The following is a 19,208-nucleotide window of genomic DNA, read 5'->3' on the forward strand; positions in this document are numbered from 1 at the left end:
TGCTACTCCACGCTATGACGCCAGAAACTCGCTCAAAGTTCGGATGCACGGTCCGTGCGCCGACGGCTTTAGGAAACATCCGTGTATGGGAGCCATTATGGCCCATTATATATTCGGTTGTTAAGTGCGTCGCTAGCAAGCGGGCAGTAAGAATCGCACTGACCTTGGCTGTCCCTTCGGCCGCCCTGACTCGAAGACGCGCTGGACTCGGTGCTGCCCGCGTCGGCCGACGATAGCGCCAGCCCGGCGCCGAGCGAGTTGCGCATGCGCCGCCGCAGCTTGGGCATGTCGAAGGGCAGGTCAGCGAGGTCCACGGAGGAGGCGTCGCTGCTGCGTGCCGCGCCGCCGCCCCCGCCGCCTATGACGTCACCGCCCGGCTCCCCCGCTGTCGCGGCCGGCGCCACGGAAGTCGCCGTCCCGGGAGCCCTGGGGTCGCCCAGCAGCTGCTGCTGTTGCAGCTGAAGTTGGCGCTGCCGCCGCCGCAACTTGGGCATGTCGAACGGTAGCTCCGAGAAGTCGCCCGCCGCCTGCAAGTAACTGCTCTCACCACTCTGCACAATCAAATTCTCAGAAATTAACCTGCTTTCGAACTTCAAAAGACAGTGAACTGTCCACCTTTTATCGCGATAGCTCCCTCTTCCACATACTTGTCTACAGCTCAGTCTATTAATCGCCCCGGCACCTTTCCATCCTCCTTTTCTACAGAGCCATGTTTTGAAACTACGAGGCGCGTTTGAAAAGTCCGTGCAAAGTCCGAGAGACGGCACCATCGCCGCATATCGAAGTCATGTTTAGTTAGTAGCATCTTTGGAAAGAAAGCACACGAAGTTTCAGCCGTATTGATCTATTTCTTTGTGTTTGGCATTCGTGAGAATTAAGGAAGTCGAGAGCCATGTTTTGAAACTACGAGGTACGTTTGAAAAGTCCGTGCGAAGTCCGAGAGACGGCACCACCGCCGCATATCGAGGTCATGTTTAGTTAGTAGCATCTTTGGAAAGAACGCACACCAAGTTTCAGCCATATTGATCTATTTCTTTGTGTTTGGCATTGGTGAGAATTAAGGAAGTCGAGTGATTGTCCACCTTTCCATCCCCTTTGTCTACAGAGCCATATTTTGAAACTACGAGGGGCGTTTGAAAAGTCCGTGCAAAGTCCGAGAGACGGCACCACCGCCGCGTATCGAGGTCATGTTTAGTTAGTAGCATCTTTGGAAAGAACGCACACCAAGTTTCAGCCATATTGGTCTATTTCTTTGTGTTTGGCATTCTTGAGAATCAAGGGAGTCGAGTGATTGTCAAAAAAGGGACGAAAAAGAATTTCATGTGGCGATTAAACATTACTTTATGTAAGGCAAAACGCCTCGGGAGACTAAACAGAAACTTGATAAACATTACGGTGACTGCACCTTTGATTAGAACAGTTTATATCATCATCATCATCATCATCATCATCATCATCATCATCATTTAAGACTGATTATGCCTTTCAGCGTTCAGTCTGGAGCATAGCTCCCTTATAAAATTCCTCCATGATCCCCTATTCAGTGCTAACATTGGTGCCTCTTCTGATGTTAAACCTATCACTTCAAAATCATTCTTAACCGAATCCAAGTACCTTCTCCCTGGTCTGCCCCGACTCCTCCTACCCTCTACTGCTGAACCCATGAGTCTCTTGGGTAACCTTGCTTCTCCCATGCGTGTAACATGACCCCACCATCTAAGCCTGTGCCCCCTGACTGCTACATCTATAGAGTTCATTCCCAGTTTTTCTTTGATTTCCTCATTGAGGACACCCTCCTGCCATTGTTCCCATCTACTAGTACCTGCAATCATCCTAGCTACTTTCATATCCGTAATCAACCTTGTTGATAAGGTAACCTTAATCCACCCGGCTTCCGCTCCCATACAACAAAGTTGGTCGGAAGATTGAACGGTGCACAGATAACTTAGTCTTGGTACTGACTTCCTTCTTGCAGAAGAGAGTAGAACGTAGCTGAGCGCTCACTGAATTAGCTTTGCTACACCTCGCTTCCAGTTCTTTCACTATGTTGCCATCCTGTGAGAATATACATCCTCAGTACTTGAAACCGTCCATCTGTTCTAACTCTGTTCCTCCTATTTGGCACTCAATCCTCAATCCGTTTATATTTCTTTCCCACTGACATTACTTTCGTTTTGGAGATGCTAATCTTCATACCATAGTCCTTACATTTATGATCTAGCTCTGAAATATTACTTTGCAAACTTTCAATCGAATCTGCCATCACAACTAAGTCATCCGCATATGCAAGGCTGCTTATTTTGTGTTCACATATCTTGATCTCACTCAGGCAGTCTGTTGTTTTCAACATATGATCCATAAATAATATGAACAACAGTGGAGTCAGGTTGCAACCTGAAACTACTCTGAACCATGAACTCAATTTACCGTCAACTCTAACTGCTGCCTGACTATCCATGTAAAGACCTTTAATTGCTTGCAAAAGTTTGCCTCCTATTCCATAATCTCGTAGAACAGACAATAACTTCCTCCTAGGAACCCGGTCACATGTCTTTTCTAGATCTATTAAACATAGATACAATTCCCTGTTCCACTCATAACACTTCTCCATTATTTGCCGTAAGCTAAAGATCTGGTCCTGACAACCTCTAAGAGGCCTAAACCCACACTGATTTTCATCCAATTGGTCCTCAACTAATACTCGCACTTTCTTTTCAACAATACCTGAGAAGATTTTACCCACAACGCTGATTAAAGAGATGCCTCTGTAGTTGTTACAATCTTTTCTGTTTCCATGTTTAAAGATTGGTGTGATTACTGCTTTTGTCCAGTCTGATGGAACCTGTCCTGACTCCCAGGCCATTTCAATTATCCTGTGTAGCCATTTAAGACCTGACATTCCACTGTATTTGATGAGTTCCGACTTAATTTCATCCACCCCAGCTGTTTTATTACACTGCAATCTATTGACCATTTTCTCCACTTCCTCAAATGTGATCCTATTTCCATCTTCATTCCTATCCCATTCTACCTCGAAATCTGAAACATTGCTGATCGTATTTTCACCTACATTGAGCAACTCTTCAAAATTTTCCCTCCATCTGCCCAAGGCATCCACAGGATTCACCAGCAGTTTTCTTGACCTGTCCAAAATACTTGTCATTTCCTTCTTACCTCCCTTTCGAAGACTGCTAATTACACTCCAGAATGATTTTCCAGCAGCTTGACCCATAGTCTCCAACCTGTTTCCAAAGTCTTCCCAAGATTTCTTCTTGGATGCTACAGTTATCTCTTTGGCTTTGTTCCTTTCATAACAGTTACAAGTGGTTTAAAAATTTTCGGAGTGGCCATATGAGCACAAGTGATGCTGAACTTTCTGGACGCCCTGTGGAGGTTACGTCTCCAGGAAACATTGATAAAATCCATGATATGGTGATGGATGACAGAAGAGTTAAGGTGCGTGAAATTGCTAATGCTGTGGGCATCTCGAATGAACGGGTACATAATATTTTGCATTAACATTTTGACATGAGAAGGCTATCCGCAAGATGAGTTACGCGATTGCTCACGCTTGACCAAAAACAGAATCGTGTGAAGTATTGCAAGGATGGTTTGCAGCTGTTCAGGAAGAATCCGCAGGACTTCACGCGTCGTTTCGACACTGTGGATGAAACGTGGATACATTACTATACTCCTGCGACCAAACAACAATCCAAAAAATGGGTTACCAAGGGAGAATCTGCACCAACAAAGGCGAAAACCATTCCTTCGACCGGGAACGTTGTGGCGACTGTCTTTTGGGATTCGCAAGGGGTAATCCTCATCGACTATCTGCAAAAGGGTGAAACATTACAGGTGCATGTTATTCGTCGTTATTGGACCGTTTGAAAACCGCTGTAAGAAAAACATTAGCGATTGTACGGCAAAAAAGTCCTTTCCCATCACGACAATGCACCAGCACACACCTCAGCATTTGTGGTCGCTAAATTAATGGAAATAAGATTCCAACTCGTTTCACATCCTGTCCTATTCTCCAGACTTGGCTCCCTCGGACTCCTATTTGTTCCCCAATTTGAAGAAATGGCGGGCGGGACAAAGATTTTATTCAAACGAGGAGGTGATTGCAGCAACTAACAGCTATTTTGCAGACTTGGACAATTCCTATTATTCTGAAGAGATCAACAAATTAGAACACCGTTGGGCGAAGTGTACAAGTCTAAAAGGAGAATATGTCGAAAACTAAAAAATTGTTTACCCTAAACACATAAGTAGTTTTTATTTTTGCATTGACTTTTCAAACGCCCCTCGTACCTGCTCTTTCTTAACAGGTTCTGTCATTTTAAATGTCAAACATTTAGATTAGGGTTTACCATGACTTTTATTGTTATCAGTTGAAATTACAAGTTTACTATTACCAATAAAAATGGGTGGTAACAGTGAAATTGTAGCCTCAATGTAGAGGGTCGCCGTAAGTCAGTTGTCAAAAACGCTGCTGGTGAAATAACACTAGAGAAACTACAAATTTACTAACATTACAGTAACAGATGTAGAGTTCAGTGAACCCACAATCGATGCTCAAAGTAGTTTCTGTGGTGGTCTAAGCAAACATAGCATCTTTTCAACACTGATTTGCAAATTTTGTCAAAAATCTTCCTAGATTATAGGTTTTCAAATTCTGATTGTGTTAACTCCTTCAGACGTTCGACATCACGGATCTTGAGAAATAAACCTCATATTCTAGCATACCTCAAACCCATATCCATGGGTGCGATATCTGTGGAGACTATTCAGTAGTACCGCGTCTGCCAATTCATTCATCAAAGTTTTCATTCAGGGAGTCTCTCACAGTAACTTCATACGGTGTTGCTTCAGCATCTTCCCTTAACAGGCAGTAGGCAGTAGGCCCTCCGCCACACACCGTTGGGTGGCTTGCGGAGTATAAATGTAGATGTAGATGATCAAAAAGTAACTTTGTCCAGTTGTCTTAACACTTCTTGAAACATGTCTAAGTAATCTGCAGAATTTGAAAGTCCCGTAAAAAAAAAAAAAATAAAAAATAAAAAAATAAAGCCCAAATAGCCTACCACTGAAAATTTCTGCCCGTCCTCTCACGTCATGAGAGTTTAACTCTGTTTCCATTGTCACGTAGGCCTTAGTAGAAGCCTAGAAGACACGTGTGTGTCTTAACTCTGCATTCATCTTAAAAATCACTTCGTCCCCAAAGAATGCTTTTGTAAAACTCGGGCACTGCTTCTTAGCGGACAATATTCAACTCGCAGAATTCCACACACCTATCCGGATCATCTTCACCTACGCCTTTAAGAAACGTACGCCTATATTGTCTCAATTTCAGCGTTTAATTGATCCTTCGTAGCCTTGTTCTTGCTATTTCATACGCCTTGCACGCTTTTCTTTGAGATACGCTCGGTGATTGCATAAAATATTGGACGACCACATTAACATCCCCATCTTTCGTAACAGACTTTGGCCTACCTGTATGAAGAAGATCCACTATCGTCCCGTTCTCTTCAAATCTTAAATTTAATTTGGGAATACCTTGTCGAGATAGAGCTTGAATGTTTCGAAAACGTGCCACACACAAACAAGAAACATCACTGTAATTTTGGTCATATTCCCACCACATTTTGCAAAACAAATACACGCCGTTCAGTAGTTAACTTTATGTTCATTGTTTCTCAGATAACAACAAATAAAAATCTCAAACTGACTGTATCAATGACTTATGTGTACGACGCATTACTCAGGTTCACAAATCACTACCACGACGACAGGCAAAACAAAGTCTAAGGATTGCTACTGAGATCTGACTTAGGGCCCATCCTGTATAGGTACGGTCACTGTCATTTCAGTATTATACCCTGTCACTATCCCTTCTGTTTCTGACAATATGAAGAAAATAAAAAAGGCTTCAAAAGTCTTTGACTGCGATATAACATTGATATTAATGCTATTCTTGATGCCTGCTGTTATCAATATTGCATTATTATTATTACTATTATTATTATTAGACTATTCAGTAGGGTAAGATGGGGTAAAGTGGCCACTCTTAGAGAAAATGAATTTTGCAAAACCGTTAGTAGTGATATCAACTTACCTCTTACATATTTTTAATTTACATGTTGTAACGTAGCAAACAAAACATTTGAAAGCGAAAAATAAAACAATATTCAGCAACTATACGCATTTTTCTGGAGGCATACATAGTGGCCACTTTTCTCTGCCCGGGGGGGGGGGGGGGGAGGGGGAGGTGATGTCATGATTTCTTGGCATGTTTTCATGTTTTTTTGGGCATCTTGAAGCTCTAATATCTGAAACAATTTAAAGCGGCTGGAGCAAATAAGATTTTTAAATTAGGCTAATTATAACAGAACGGAGAGGGTTTTAAGCAGTATAAATTAAATAATTACTTCAAAATCGTCACAAAGTGCTAGAATGACGGGCGATAGCTACTTTATGTAAAAGGATTTAGAAGTCAGTCACATCTGCGGTGTTATGCACGATATTTGAAAGTACCTGACTAGTACTGCGGTAAACACATAGACCACTTTTCCCTATCGGACACCATGTCCGTATTAGTGGTTCAAGATGAAACTATCGAACCGAAAGAAACAAGTAACTATATTTTTAGGCCAAAAGACGTTGTTTAAACTTTGGTATGGTAAAAGCATATTATTACGCGTAGAAGTGGCGTAACAAGAACAATACACTCCTCGAAAGAATCACGGGAGTATGCGCATCGGCTTCCGATATGTTAAATCTGTTTTGATAGAGGCGGTACCTGTAGTCTTACTGCATAGATCGAGATCTTCGCTTTCAGTGCATGCAACAACTAAAGTTATTCATCAGCTTTCGGCCGTGTTATGCATTACAATGTCAGCTGATAAGTCAGAAGTGAGTACGAGTGTACCAGTCCTCGAGTAAGATACACAGATGGCAGTTGCCATTTGTGGACGTTGTATTCAACCAAGCACGTGCAAGTCTGATTCAAGAAGAATGGACTTTACTTGGTGTTGCTGGAGATGCCAATGTCTCGCCACGTGTCATCCATAGGTGGCGTACGCGGTACGGGGAAACAGGTCAGTACACAAAGCGAGTTGGACAGAATCGTCGACGCATAACAACCCCACGTGAAGAATGATATCTGTGCTTTGCGGCTTCGCACGGCTACCGTCAGAGCACTGCAATACGATCTCAGAAGGTTCATTGGAGTCGTCGTGTCCGATCACACTGTAATGAACACGTTACGAAAGAGGACCTTGTAATATCACATTTTATTATAGATACTGTGCTGTGTGTAGGAATCAGAGACCTTACACATTGCATAATAAAAGCGAACATTATAATTGCATTATCTCTGATTTTTATTACCTCTGTTACTGAATGTAATGTTAATGACTCCGATTTTGTTCTTGCTCTGATACAGACGAAGGGAACTTATAATTGCGAATATTACGTATTACAACTCGATAGCAAGAATAAAAGTTGTGTGCAAGCAAGAAATAAACAAGTGCTCAACTCTGATAAATAATTAGGTGAGATTCGAACGTAAGTATTACTCTTTTTAATTACTATATAAAGTTTCAGCTACACTATGTCGACGTGGAGTTGGAGAGACGCTGGGGTGATCGGCGAACGGACCTACAGATAAACACGGTGACTTTCAACGGACTCAAGAGCACGCAAGAAGAAATCTGCCACAGTTCTTTACCAACATATTACGACAAAACACACACACACACACACACACACACACACACACACACAAGGCGAGTTTAGTTTCAATGGAAATTTCAACACACCATACGAAAACCAAGAACACATGTTAATCTTGTCTATAAAACCTTAAAATGCAGGAAAAGAAACGATATAACTTTGCGAAGCAGATGCTATATTTGTATGCGGCGGGCGTCAGCGGGGCTGTCTTGCGTCGACTGGACACTCGAGCGATGGAATGGGCGACGGTGAGTCTACATCTACATCTACATTTACATTTACATTTATTCTCCGCAAGCCACCCAACGGTGTGTGGCGGAGGGCACTTTACGTGCCACTGTCATTACCTCCCTTTCCTGTTCCAGTCGCGTATGGTTCGCGGGAAGAACGACTGTCTGAAAGCCTCCGTGCGCGCTCGAATCTCTCTAATTTTACATTCGTGATCTCCTCGGGAGGTATAAGTAGGGGGAAGCAATATATTCGATACCTCATCCAGAAACGTACCCTCTCGAAACCTGGCGAGCAAGCTACACCGCGATGCAGAGCGCCTCTCTTGCAGAGTCTGCCAATTGAGTTTGTTAAACATCTCCGTAACGCTATCACGGTTACCAAATAACCCTGTGACGAAACGCGCCGCTCTTCTTTGGATCTTCTCTATCTCCTCCGTCAACCCGATCTGGTACGGATCCCACACTGATGAGCAATACTCAAGTATAGGTCGAACGAGTGTTTTGTAAGCCACCTCCTTTGTTGATGGACTACATTTTCTAAGGACTCTCCCAATGGATCTCAACCTGGTACCCGCCTTACCAACAATTAATTTTATATGATCATTCCACTTCAAATCGTTCCGCACGCATGCTCCCAGATATTTTACAGAAGTTACTGCTACCAGTGTTTGTTCCGCTATCATATACTCATACAATAAAGGATCCTTCTTTCTATGTATTCGCAATACATTACATTTGTCTATGTTAAGGGTCAGTTGCGACTCCCTGCACCAAGTGTCTATCCGCTGCAGATCTTCCTGCATTTCGCTACAATTTTCTAATGCTGTCTGGTTGACAGGCGTATTTGGGCAGTCCTGTTCCATCAAATCCTCTCCAAGAACTCTCAAGAGCTCTCGTTAAGATTGGGAACGGATGCTACTGAGTGACCCTCGTATGCAGCATGTCACGTATGTATCAGGCGGTGATAAACGCTCACGGAGGGCGTACATTTACTGATGCTCTCAGCATGAAAGGACGAATGATTGTTTCCACTTCATTTTATACACCTGTTGGACATTTCAGTTCTTTTTATGTAAATAAACGATGATGTAATGGTGTTTTGTTGTAAAGGTACAATTTGGTAACATACAAAGTCCTCAATTATTACTGAATGGAGTATGGCAGACACCCAAAGTCATGTTGCCCTAATTCTTTTGAGCAGTGTATAAATCACTTGGTTTACATAAGACGACTGAAATACAAAAATAACGAAACAACCTTTCTCTGCCAAACTCACTGGCAACAACGATAGAGTGTACCAGAGCTAGTCTGTTCTCAGCAGGCATCAGCACTGTTCAGGACAAGAAATATGCAATGGGCACTTCCCTCGCTCTGAGCAGTTCACCTCACCTTCCCTCATTATTATTATTATTATTATTTTCGATTATTCCCATTTAAAGAGAGCGTTTGAACTTGAATTCCTTTATGATGATTGTTTATGTTTTTTCTGAGCCCAAATGTTCTTCATGTGTTCACTGTGTTGTTTCTTTCGCTCCGCTGTCCATTTGCATCCTGGTCTTTTCTCTGTTGGGGTGTAAAATTTATGTTTTTTGATGATGTTCCTGAATTCAGTTCTGTTTTCTGCATCGTTTACTGTTATGTGTGCTTGTGTGATGTCCTCTTCAACTTCTTTTATCCATTTTGTTTTTCCCCTGCCTGAGTTGTTGACTTCAAGAATTCGCTTTGAAATTCTGTTTTCATTCATTCTGTGGATATGTCCGTAGAACTGCATTCTTCTTTTCCTTATTGTATCCGTAATCCTGTCTGTGTATTTATATAATTCTGATGTTGGTCTCTTCTTCCAGATTCTTTGCTCTTGTATCGGGCCAAAAATTTTCCTGAGAATTTTCCTTTCTTGTTTCTCTATTTCTTTGATTTTAGTTTGCCCACCTATTTGTGTTGTTTCAGATGCATACAGCGCCTCCGGAAGTACGACAGTGTTGTAATGCCTCAATTTTGCGCTAATGGGTATGGACGTCTTGTTATAATACTACAACGTGAGTTTATATGCTTTCTGTAGTTTCTTTATTCTTTCCTCATTGGCCTTTAGGTTGATCCCTGATGGCTAGATGATTTCTCCCAGGTTCTTAAAGTGTGGTACTTGTACGATTTTCCCATGGGTTGGTACAATAGGCAATTTGTCTTGTGGCACTCTTTCTATGTACCGGGTTTTCTCATACGAAATTTGCAGGCCAGTTCTTTGTGCAATTTCGTGTAATTTCTCTATGGCGTTAGTGGCTTCTTTTCTATTATTTGTGAGGATTGCAAGGTCATCTGCAAAACCTAAAAACTTCACATTGAATCTCTTATCTTTTCTAATGCCAATTTGGATTCCTTTGACTTCTTTTTCCGATGTCCTGATAATTTTTTCAAGAATTAAATTGTAATGGTGAAAGTCCATCACCCTGTCGCACTCCAGTTTGGATTTCAAATGGTTCAGAGATATCCCCCATAAATTTAGCCTTGGAGACTGTTTCAGTTAATGATTGCCGAATTATTGCTGTTGTCTTTCTGTCAGTGCTGAATTCTTCCAGCGTGTTGCAGAGCGCTACTCTGTCTATTGAGTCATAGGCCTTTTTAAAATCTACAAAAGTGACCGCTGTGTTTCGGGTGTTTCTCATCTGGAGATTCATTTTATTTCTTTCCTTTCTTAGACGTTATGTCTGGTTAAAAATGGAAAGTGACGCGGACCTTGATCAAGCGTGACTTCCTTTTAACTGTACGGTATATGTTACATTGCATTTAGGAACTTTCGGGTAATTGAACATGTATCAATAATTACAAATTTCTGTAGTTGTATATATACGTTTGGATGTAGCTGTATTGCGTTGATGTACTGGTGGATATTGTGTGGTATGACTCCTGTAGTTGATAGTATAATTGGTATAATGTTAACTTTATCCTGATCCCACATGTCCTTGACTTCCACAGCCAGTTGGATGTATTTTTCAATTTTTTCTCCTGTTTTCTTCTGTGTATTTGTTGTATTGGGTATGGATATTTCGATTAGTTGTGTTAATTTCTTCTTTTTATTGGTGAGTATGATGTCAGGTTTGTTATGTGGTGTAGTTTTATCTGTTATAATGGTTCTGTTCCAGTATAATTTGTATTCATCATTCTCCAGTACATTTTGTGGTGCATAGTTGTATGTGGGAACGTGTTGTTTTATAAGTTTATGTTGTAAGGCAAGCTGTTGATGTATTATTTTTTCTGCATTGTCATGTCTTCTGGGGTATTCTGTATTTGCTAGTATTGTACATCCGCTTGTGATGTGATCTACTGTTTCTATTTGTTGTTTGCAAAGTCTGCATTTATCTGTTGTGGTATTGGGATCTTTAATAATATGCTTGCTGTAATATCTGGTGTTTATTGTTTGATCCTGTATTGCAATCATGAATACTTCCGTCTCACTGTATATATTGCCTTTTCTTAGCCATGTGTTGGATGCGTCTTGATCGATGTGTGGCTGTGTTAGATGATATGGGTGCTTGCTATGTAGTGTTTTCTTTTCCCAATTTGCTTTGTTCGTATCTGTTGATGTTATGTGATCTAAAGGGTTGTAGAAGTTGTTATGAAATTGCAGTGGTGTAGCCGATGTATTTATATGAGTGATTGCTTTGTGTATTTTGCTAGTTTCTGCTCGTTCTAGAAAGCATTTTCTTAAATTGTCTACCTGTCCGTAATGTAGGTTTTTTATGTCGATAAATCCCCTTCTTCCTTCCCTTCTGCTTAATGTGAATTTTTCTGTTGCTGAATGTATGTGATGTATTCTATATTTGTGGCATTGTGATCGTGTAAGTGTGAGTGCTTCTAGGTCTGTGTTACTCCATTTCACTACTCGAAATGAGTAGGTCAATATTGGTATAGCATAAGTATTTATAGCTTTTGTCTTGTTTCTTGCTGTCAATTCTGTTTTCAGTATTTTTGTTAGTCTTTTATTATTATTATTATTATTATTATTATTATTATCATCCACTATTGTAGTGTAGGGAATTATAATTTCCTTGACAATGACATTTCAGACGTACATAACTGAGCCACAAGAGCACATGAAAAATTGAAATATTTTGTAATATGTATTGGTAGGTATTTTTCCTGATCGAAAGTCAAAGTGCGCCAGAAGGGAGTAATCTGCTAAGGCTAAATAGAACAACAAATACATAAAACAAAACAATTGATTACTGTTTTTCAAGACTGAATTCGTGGATGAATCATATGTTAACACGGAGGAAGATTGCAGCATGACCACTTCAGCAAAAAAAGTCTTCTGAGGCATCGCGATGTTGAAACCTTCCTCTGCGCCGGAGCGTGCTTTGCTACGCTTTGCTGCCACCGGTTCGACGATAGAGCGTGGCTGAGAGAGTACACTCACGTGGTGGTGCTGGTGGCCGGTGCGCGACTCTATGGAGATGCCGCTGTCGGAGCCCTGGACCTCGGCCTCGCCCGACGACTGGTGGAGCCCCATCAGGTTGATCAGGTTGCGGTTCTGCGGCGCCCGCTGCCGCTTCGCGAACCGCCCTTCCGCCTGCGTCACTGCGCCGCCGGGCCTGCCAACACACCGCCTTCTACCGTAACTGTTGATACTTGAAGCCACATAAACTGTTACCCTATTCCCATACCGCCTGAGCGTGTACAGGCCGACTTCTACAGTCTGAAGTCCGTCGCGGTCGGGACTTAGGGGGAGTGGGGTGCAACATTACCGATCATGGACAAGCACCGAACTTGACTTTAGGATAGGATTAGTTGTAGGACTTAGATTTAGGAAGTATTTATAGGAACCTGCAGCGACTAACATTTTGGCCTGTCCAGTGTCAGGGGCACGCTCATTGGGTTTAGCTCAATGAGCAAGGCTCTATAAGTAGGTTTATACTTTTGACTGATTCATATGTAACGTTTTAGGCATTAGTAACTAGTTAATAGTTAGGTTTATTAAGTAATTCACATACAATCAAAATCAATTAACTTTTCCCATTGCAATTATCCTGTAGCTCACTTTACTAACTAGTTACTTAAATATAACTTAAGATTTAGCTGCAATAATAACCATTGTATCATCATCTGGACCCACTAATCATATAAGGTAGTGGGTTAAAATTGTATAATTATTAAGATTTGGAAATAAAGATTTAATAAAAAACTGTTAAAAAGGAGAAGAGGGATAAAATAGTTGAACTAATGGGGATTCACGTAGGAAATAAATCTGAAATTAAACGTAGGGGGGAAGAACTTTGGCAGGAACAGTGGGATAACGACGAGACGAATCGTAGAACGCACGAACTGCTGCCCAATATGATGGAGCGATTACGGCTCAAATACTTCAAGCCAGCAAGAGGACTGCTGCACTTCCTTACCGGACATGGACCTTACCCAGCATACCTATGCCGGTTTGGGAAGCGGGCTACACCAACGTGTGACTGTGGAGTCATACAGGGCACCCCAGACCATTTGGTGTATGAGTGTCACCTCTTCGACGATGTAGCGGCACAATTAAGACAACAACTACATTGGTTACAAACATTCTTGGTTGCAATTTTTAGTTTTTTATTTTCAACGACGCGTTTCGCCTTATTTAGGCATCTTCAGGCTATCTACATAGAAAACAGAGAACTGATACATCTATTTAAGAATCGCGATCGCGTTGTGCAGACTTGGATAACCTATTAGCATGTATAAACAGATCACCTATTGAAAGAGCAAATACCTTAATTTGGTATTTCTTAGAAGAATCCTTTAGTCAGTGTAGCCAAAGGGCATCGTCAAATATATCAGGCCAACACCGCCTTCGTTAAACTCAGTAAAAACTAGAAATATAAAATAGTAAAATCATTACCTTTTCTAGATGGACGCGAGAGGCACCAAGATCTGCATAACGCGTTCCCGTTCACAGGAGCGAGTAACAGAGTAAGATGGGGGTTCAGGTAGTAAGCATAACGAAGGCGATGTTGGCCTGATGTATTTGACGATGCCCTTTGGCTACATTGACTAAAGGATTCTTCTAAGAAATACCAAATTAAGGTATTTGCTCTTTCAATAGGTGATCTCTTTATACATGCTTATAGGTTATCCAAGTCTGCACAACGCGATCGCGATTCTTAAATAGATGTATTCGTTCTCTGTTTTCTATGTAGATAACCTGAAGATGCCTAAATAAGGCGAAACGCGTCGTTGAAAATAAAAAACTAAAAATTGCAACCAAGACTGTTTTTAACCAATACTGTTAAGCACTTGTTTGCTGGATGCCACATATGGATTGGAAGAATTTCCAAGACAACAACTACCAAATCACGACACGTACCACCTGCTCAGGCATGGGGACCATTTTCAAACCCTAAACAAACTTTCCAATGAAATATCGAGCAAACTGTTAAAAGAATTTTTAAGGAGCAGTCAATAACATACTAAACCCGAATGAGACTCTGTACACCTGTCCTATTCCGCCGTGGCGTGGACTTGGCTAGCCGCTTCACGCCTGAGATGCGCCACGTCTCGGACTAGGGGGAGGGTGTACATTCAGACTGATCAAGACACTCACCGGACGTGACAGTAGGAATAAGTATTAGGTTAGACGTAGGATAAGATAGAATAACAACATTAGCATAGAACTGCAGCAATCAAACATCCTGGGCTAGCCCGGTGCCAGGGGCATGCGCTCTGGGATTAGCTCGGTGGGCACGGCCAAAACGTAGGTTTATAACAGCAATAAAAGAAATATGTAGAATAAGACACCAGTAGAACTAGAAATGCCCATAGTAAAAATAGAAATAAGAAAATTTCCAAGTAACTAATCGAGATGAGCTGCAGTATTGTAAATAAGTATATATATCAGGACCAACTAATGTATTAGGTGGTGGGTTAATAGACTACTGGCCATTAAAATTGCTACACCACGAAGATGACGTGCTACAGACGCGAAATTTAACCGACGTGAAGAAGAAGCTGTGATATGCAAATGATTAGCTTTTCAGAGCATTCACACAAGGTTCGCGACGGCGGCGACACCTAAAACGTGCTGACATGAGGAAAGTTTCCAACCGATTTCTCATACACAAACAGCAGTTGACCGGCGTTGCCTGGTGAAACGTTGTTGTGATGCCTCGTCTAAGAAAGAGAAATGCGTACCATCACGTTTCCGACTTTGATAAAGGTCGGATTGTAGCCTATCGCAATTGCGGTTTATCGCGTCGCGACATTGCTGCTCCTGTTGGTACAGATCCAATGACTGTTAGCAGAATATGGAATCGGTGGGTTCAGGAGGGTAATACGGAACGCCGTGCTGGATCCCAACGGCCTCGTATCACTAGCAGTCGAGATGACAGGCGTCGTATCCACATGGCTGTATCGGATTGTGCAGCCACGTCTCGATGCCTGAGTCAACAGATGGGGACGTTTGCAAGACAACAACCATCTGCATAAACAGTTCGACGACGTTTGTAGCAGCATGGACTATCAGCTCGGAGACCCTGTCTGCGGTTACGCTTGACGCTGCATCACAGACAGGAGCGCCTGCGATGGTGTATTCAACGACGAACCTGGGTGTACGAATGGCAAAACGTCATTATTTCGGATGAATCCAGGTTCCGTTTACAGCATCATAATGGTCGCGACCCTGTTTGGCGACATCGCGGTGAACGCACATTGGAAGCGTGTATTCGTCATCGCCATACTGGCGTATTACCCGGCCTGATGGTATGGGGTGCCATTGGTTACACGTCTCGGTCACCTCTTGTTCGCGTTGACGGCACTTTGAACAGTGGACGTTACATTTCAGATGTGTTACGACCCGTGGCTCTACCCTTCATTCGATCCCTGCGAAACCCTACATTTCAGCAGGATAATGCACGACCGCATGTTGCAGGTCCTGTACGGGCCTTTCTGGAAACAGGAAATGTTCGACTGCTGCCCTGGCCAGCACATTCTCCAGATCTCTCACCAACTGGAAACGTCTGGTCAATGGTGGCCGAGCATCTGGCTCGTCACAATACGACAGTCACTAGTGAACCAGAACCAGAGGTTAGTGAGAGTTTCAGGCGGAGTATTAGGCTTGGGTTGTTTCGGGGAAGAGACCAAACAGCGAGGTCATCGGTCTCATCGGATTAGGGAAGGATGGGGAAGGAAGTCGGCCGTGCCCTTTCGAAGGAACCATCCCAGCATTTGCCTGGAGCGATTTAGGCAAATCACGGGAAACCTAAATCAGGATGGCCGGACGCGGGATTGAACCGTCGTCCTCCCGAATGCGAGTCCAGTGTGCTACCACTGCGCCACCTCGCTCGGTACAGTCACTACTCTTGATGAACTGTTGTATCGTGTTGAAGCTGCATGGGCAGCTGTACCCGTACATGCCATCCAAGCTCTGTTTGACTCAGTGCCCAGGCGTATCAAGGCCGTTATTACGGCCAGAGGTGGTTGTTCTGGGTACTGATTTCTCAGGATCTATACACCCAAATTGCGTGAAAATGTAATCACATGTCAGTTCTAGTATAATATATTTGTCCAATGAATACCCGTTTATCATCTGCATTTCTTCTTGGTGTAGCAATTTTAATGGCCAGTAGTGTATGTATCATGTAGTTTGAAGAATAAAGAATTTTAAAATTAAAAAAAAGAAAACTGTTAAAAATGTTCTGCACCACCCTTATGATTTCGATGGGACGTGCTGTGCCTAACATCCGAAACGTCTTCCTCAGTGCTCTTCAGACTACCGGAAATCATTCTATACATTAACGTTTATGTTTTTATTGTCCTCTTTCTTATTTTTCTTTTCTCAGTTTCTCCACGGGGTCAGCTTTAATATCGGTTTTGTCGCTGTTCCACGGCACTAGAGGGAGCTATAGAGAACTGCAGGAGGAGACAGATATTGAAATACATCCTGCAAATACAATTGAGGACATAGGTTGCAAGTGCTGCTCTGAGATGAAGACTGACAACTCAAAACAAAAAAGAAAAAAAAATGTCGTGTTTCGGGGGCTGCCCACAAAATTATGGCTCGTAGCCACCACGATCAGAATGCAAAGGAACTGCGCGTTGCCTCATTGGAGAGTTTTGTCGATGCAGACAGAAGCAACCGTCTCCAGGAGATCAATTTTCGCCTCCAGGCGCTCATTACGAATAACAGTACAAACCCCCAGCACCGTGGTGCGCTAAGAAGTTGGTGAAAGGAATACCTGAAATGGAATCTAGAACAATTGCTCCAGTTTGTCTTTAGCGATGAGTGAAGGATTTGCCCGACACCTTATATCGTCGCAGAAGCGTGCAACAGCGCAACCACAACTTAGTTTCCAGTCAGGCTCACGGATGGTGCTACTCTCCCAGGCGACGCCAAGGTTACCGCACAACTTCGCTGAGCCAGTCACGTGCAGTGAACTATAGCGTAACAGTATCCTGTCTCTAGTCAGGTTTTTAGGGGGCGGGGGGGGGGGGGGGGCACACGGCCTATCGACTTAGCGTTGTGTTTATACGTATCACTGTGAATTATACGGTGGACTATGAGGTGTACTTCCTGGACGACGCCCAGCACGCCAGTACCCTATAATAGGAAATTACAGTATCGAGAAAGATCAGTCTACAGCCTCCAAAAGTATCAGATACTATGGACATTACGACATTATGTTCTCTGTAATTTTTTCGTTATGTTTCTGTCTGAAAACATTTGATACTGCTGGCTTACTTCTCCCTACTTCACTTGACTTTTAGCGCCTTATCTGTCTACACGGGTAGCAGAAGGTGATGATGCTGTGCTGTTTACACTAACTACATTTGATTTAAACATGATGTAATGTTATAATTATTTTCTGTGCTAACCCTTGTCTTTCAATGTATTTTCAAAGTTGTAATTGGGGGCAAAGGACGACTATGGTGTTACTAATACAACGAAGCTACTGATCGGCAGACATTGATGCGGCCTTCAATGCATACTGCATGATCAATTAAAAAAAAACTTTCATCTTTTCAGAATTGGGTTTTCGAAGTCTGATACATTTAAATAAGAATTGCTCTTCGACGCTAATACCAGCGTTGCAATATCTCCATTACCTTCCACAGTCACGCATCACTTTATTAGTTGTGGACGAACAATTAGAGTTGTGCTGATGTCGAGAAAGTTCGTCCCCGTCATTAAGGTACGTCTTTCTTCGCTCCTTATTTGCTAATCATACGAAACAAACAACAATTAATCATGTACTAAAGAGGAAGGAGGAATTATAAACCCTTGAATGGACTTAACACCCTGGGAACTGTGAACTACCTCGTTTATTATTTTACGTCTAACTGATCATTAATGGATTTTCATGTGGGAATTATTTAAAAGAGCTATAACTGTATTTACTCTACTCGCAATAAATGTAGCGACTGACTCAGGTTTGTCACTCAGTTATCGTGTAGCAAAATGTGACAACGGTCACAGTACAAGGCTAGAAAGAAAGTGTCATATGGCTTTGTTCGCCAGGCGACCCCAAGAGGTGGATTCAGCGGCGTATCGGAGAGGGTTTTCTTCCTTAGGTGCACAATTATGCCTTTCCTCACGGTTTACAAGCTTTGTGTCTTAAGCGCATCTGTTGAATGTATGTGATTGTAATGGATGTGCGTATAGTTTGGTGTCGGGTTAGTGTTATTTGACGATGAGAAAGGAAGGAAGTGAAACCGGTGCCGACGCACGGTCGACTCCTCTCGAACAGCAGCAAGTTTGCCATCGTGATTAGGTTCTCATTGAGGGACGGATTAACATCGACAGTTAGGGTCACATGTTCTCGCACCATAAGATACTGCGGAGAAGTTGGAAATTTAAGCCTGAGTATTGGCGCAAAATCTGATGATCGGAAATTTACGTCAATGCCTCTCCTCCCCTTGGGCAAGTGTAGGCAGTGGAGTTTTCTTTCAACAAGATTCGAAACGGGTACTCCCTAGTCGAGCACCACAGCACAAGCTTGCGACTTCGGCTGCGAGGCAGGTTTTCAAGATAATAGCGTATTAGGATGCTGTCCCCAGGTCGTTAACTTCCTCCAGATGACTAATCAACCGAATGGAATAGCCTGGGATATCTGCTGACACGAATTCTGCTAGATACGCTTGGGACCAATTGAAAATTGCAGAATGTCGTCAAAGGAACCCTCCTCACAGACTGGATGAACGTAGGAAGGCCACTGGTAAAGTATCCGACCAGAGCAGAAAGTTCTGACTATCCTGTCGATAACAAATGGAATGCAAGCATGT

General features: G+C 42.6%; 1 protein-coding gene across 1 annotated transcript in view; it reads right to left on the reverse strand.

Moving 5' to 3' along the window:
- LOC124709036 (SH2 domain-containing adapter protein B) overlaps window positions 1-19,208 on the reverse strand; it is a 134,194-nt gene that overhangs the window by 70,835 nt on the left and 44,151 nt on the right. The window contains exons 9-11 of the mRNA XM_047240683.1: window positions 12,381-12,550; window positions 442-523; window positions 164-330 (exon numbers count right to left, since the gene is read on the reverse strand). Of these exons, the coding sequence (XP_047096639.1) occupies window positions 164-330; window positions 442-523; window positions 12,381-12,550 (419 nt within the window). The remainder of the gene's footprint in view (window positions 1-163; window positions 331-441; window positions 524-12,380; window positions 12,551-19,208) is intronic.

This window comes from Schistocerca piceifrons, chromosome 7, assembly GCF_021461385.2.
Source record: "Schistocerca piceifrons isolate TAMUIC-IGC-003096 chromosome 7, iqSchPice1.1, whole genome shotgun sequence".
In the NCBI taxonomy this organism is placed as follows: Eukaryota; Metazoa; Arthropoda; class Insecta; order Orthoptera; family Acrididae; genus Schistocerca; species Schistocerca piceifrons.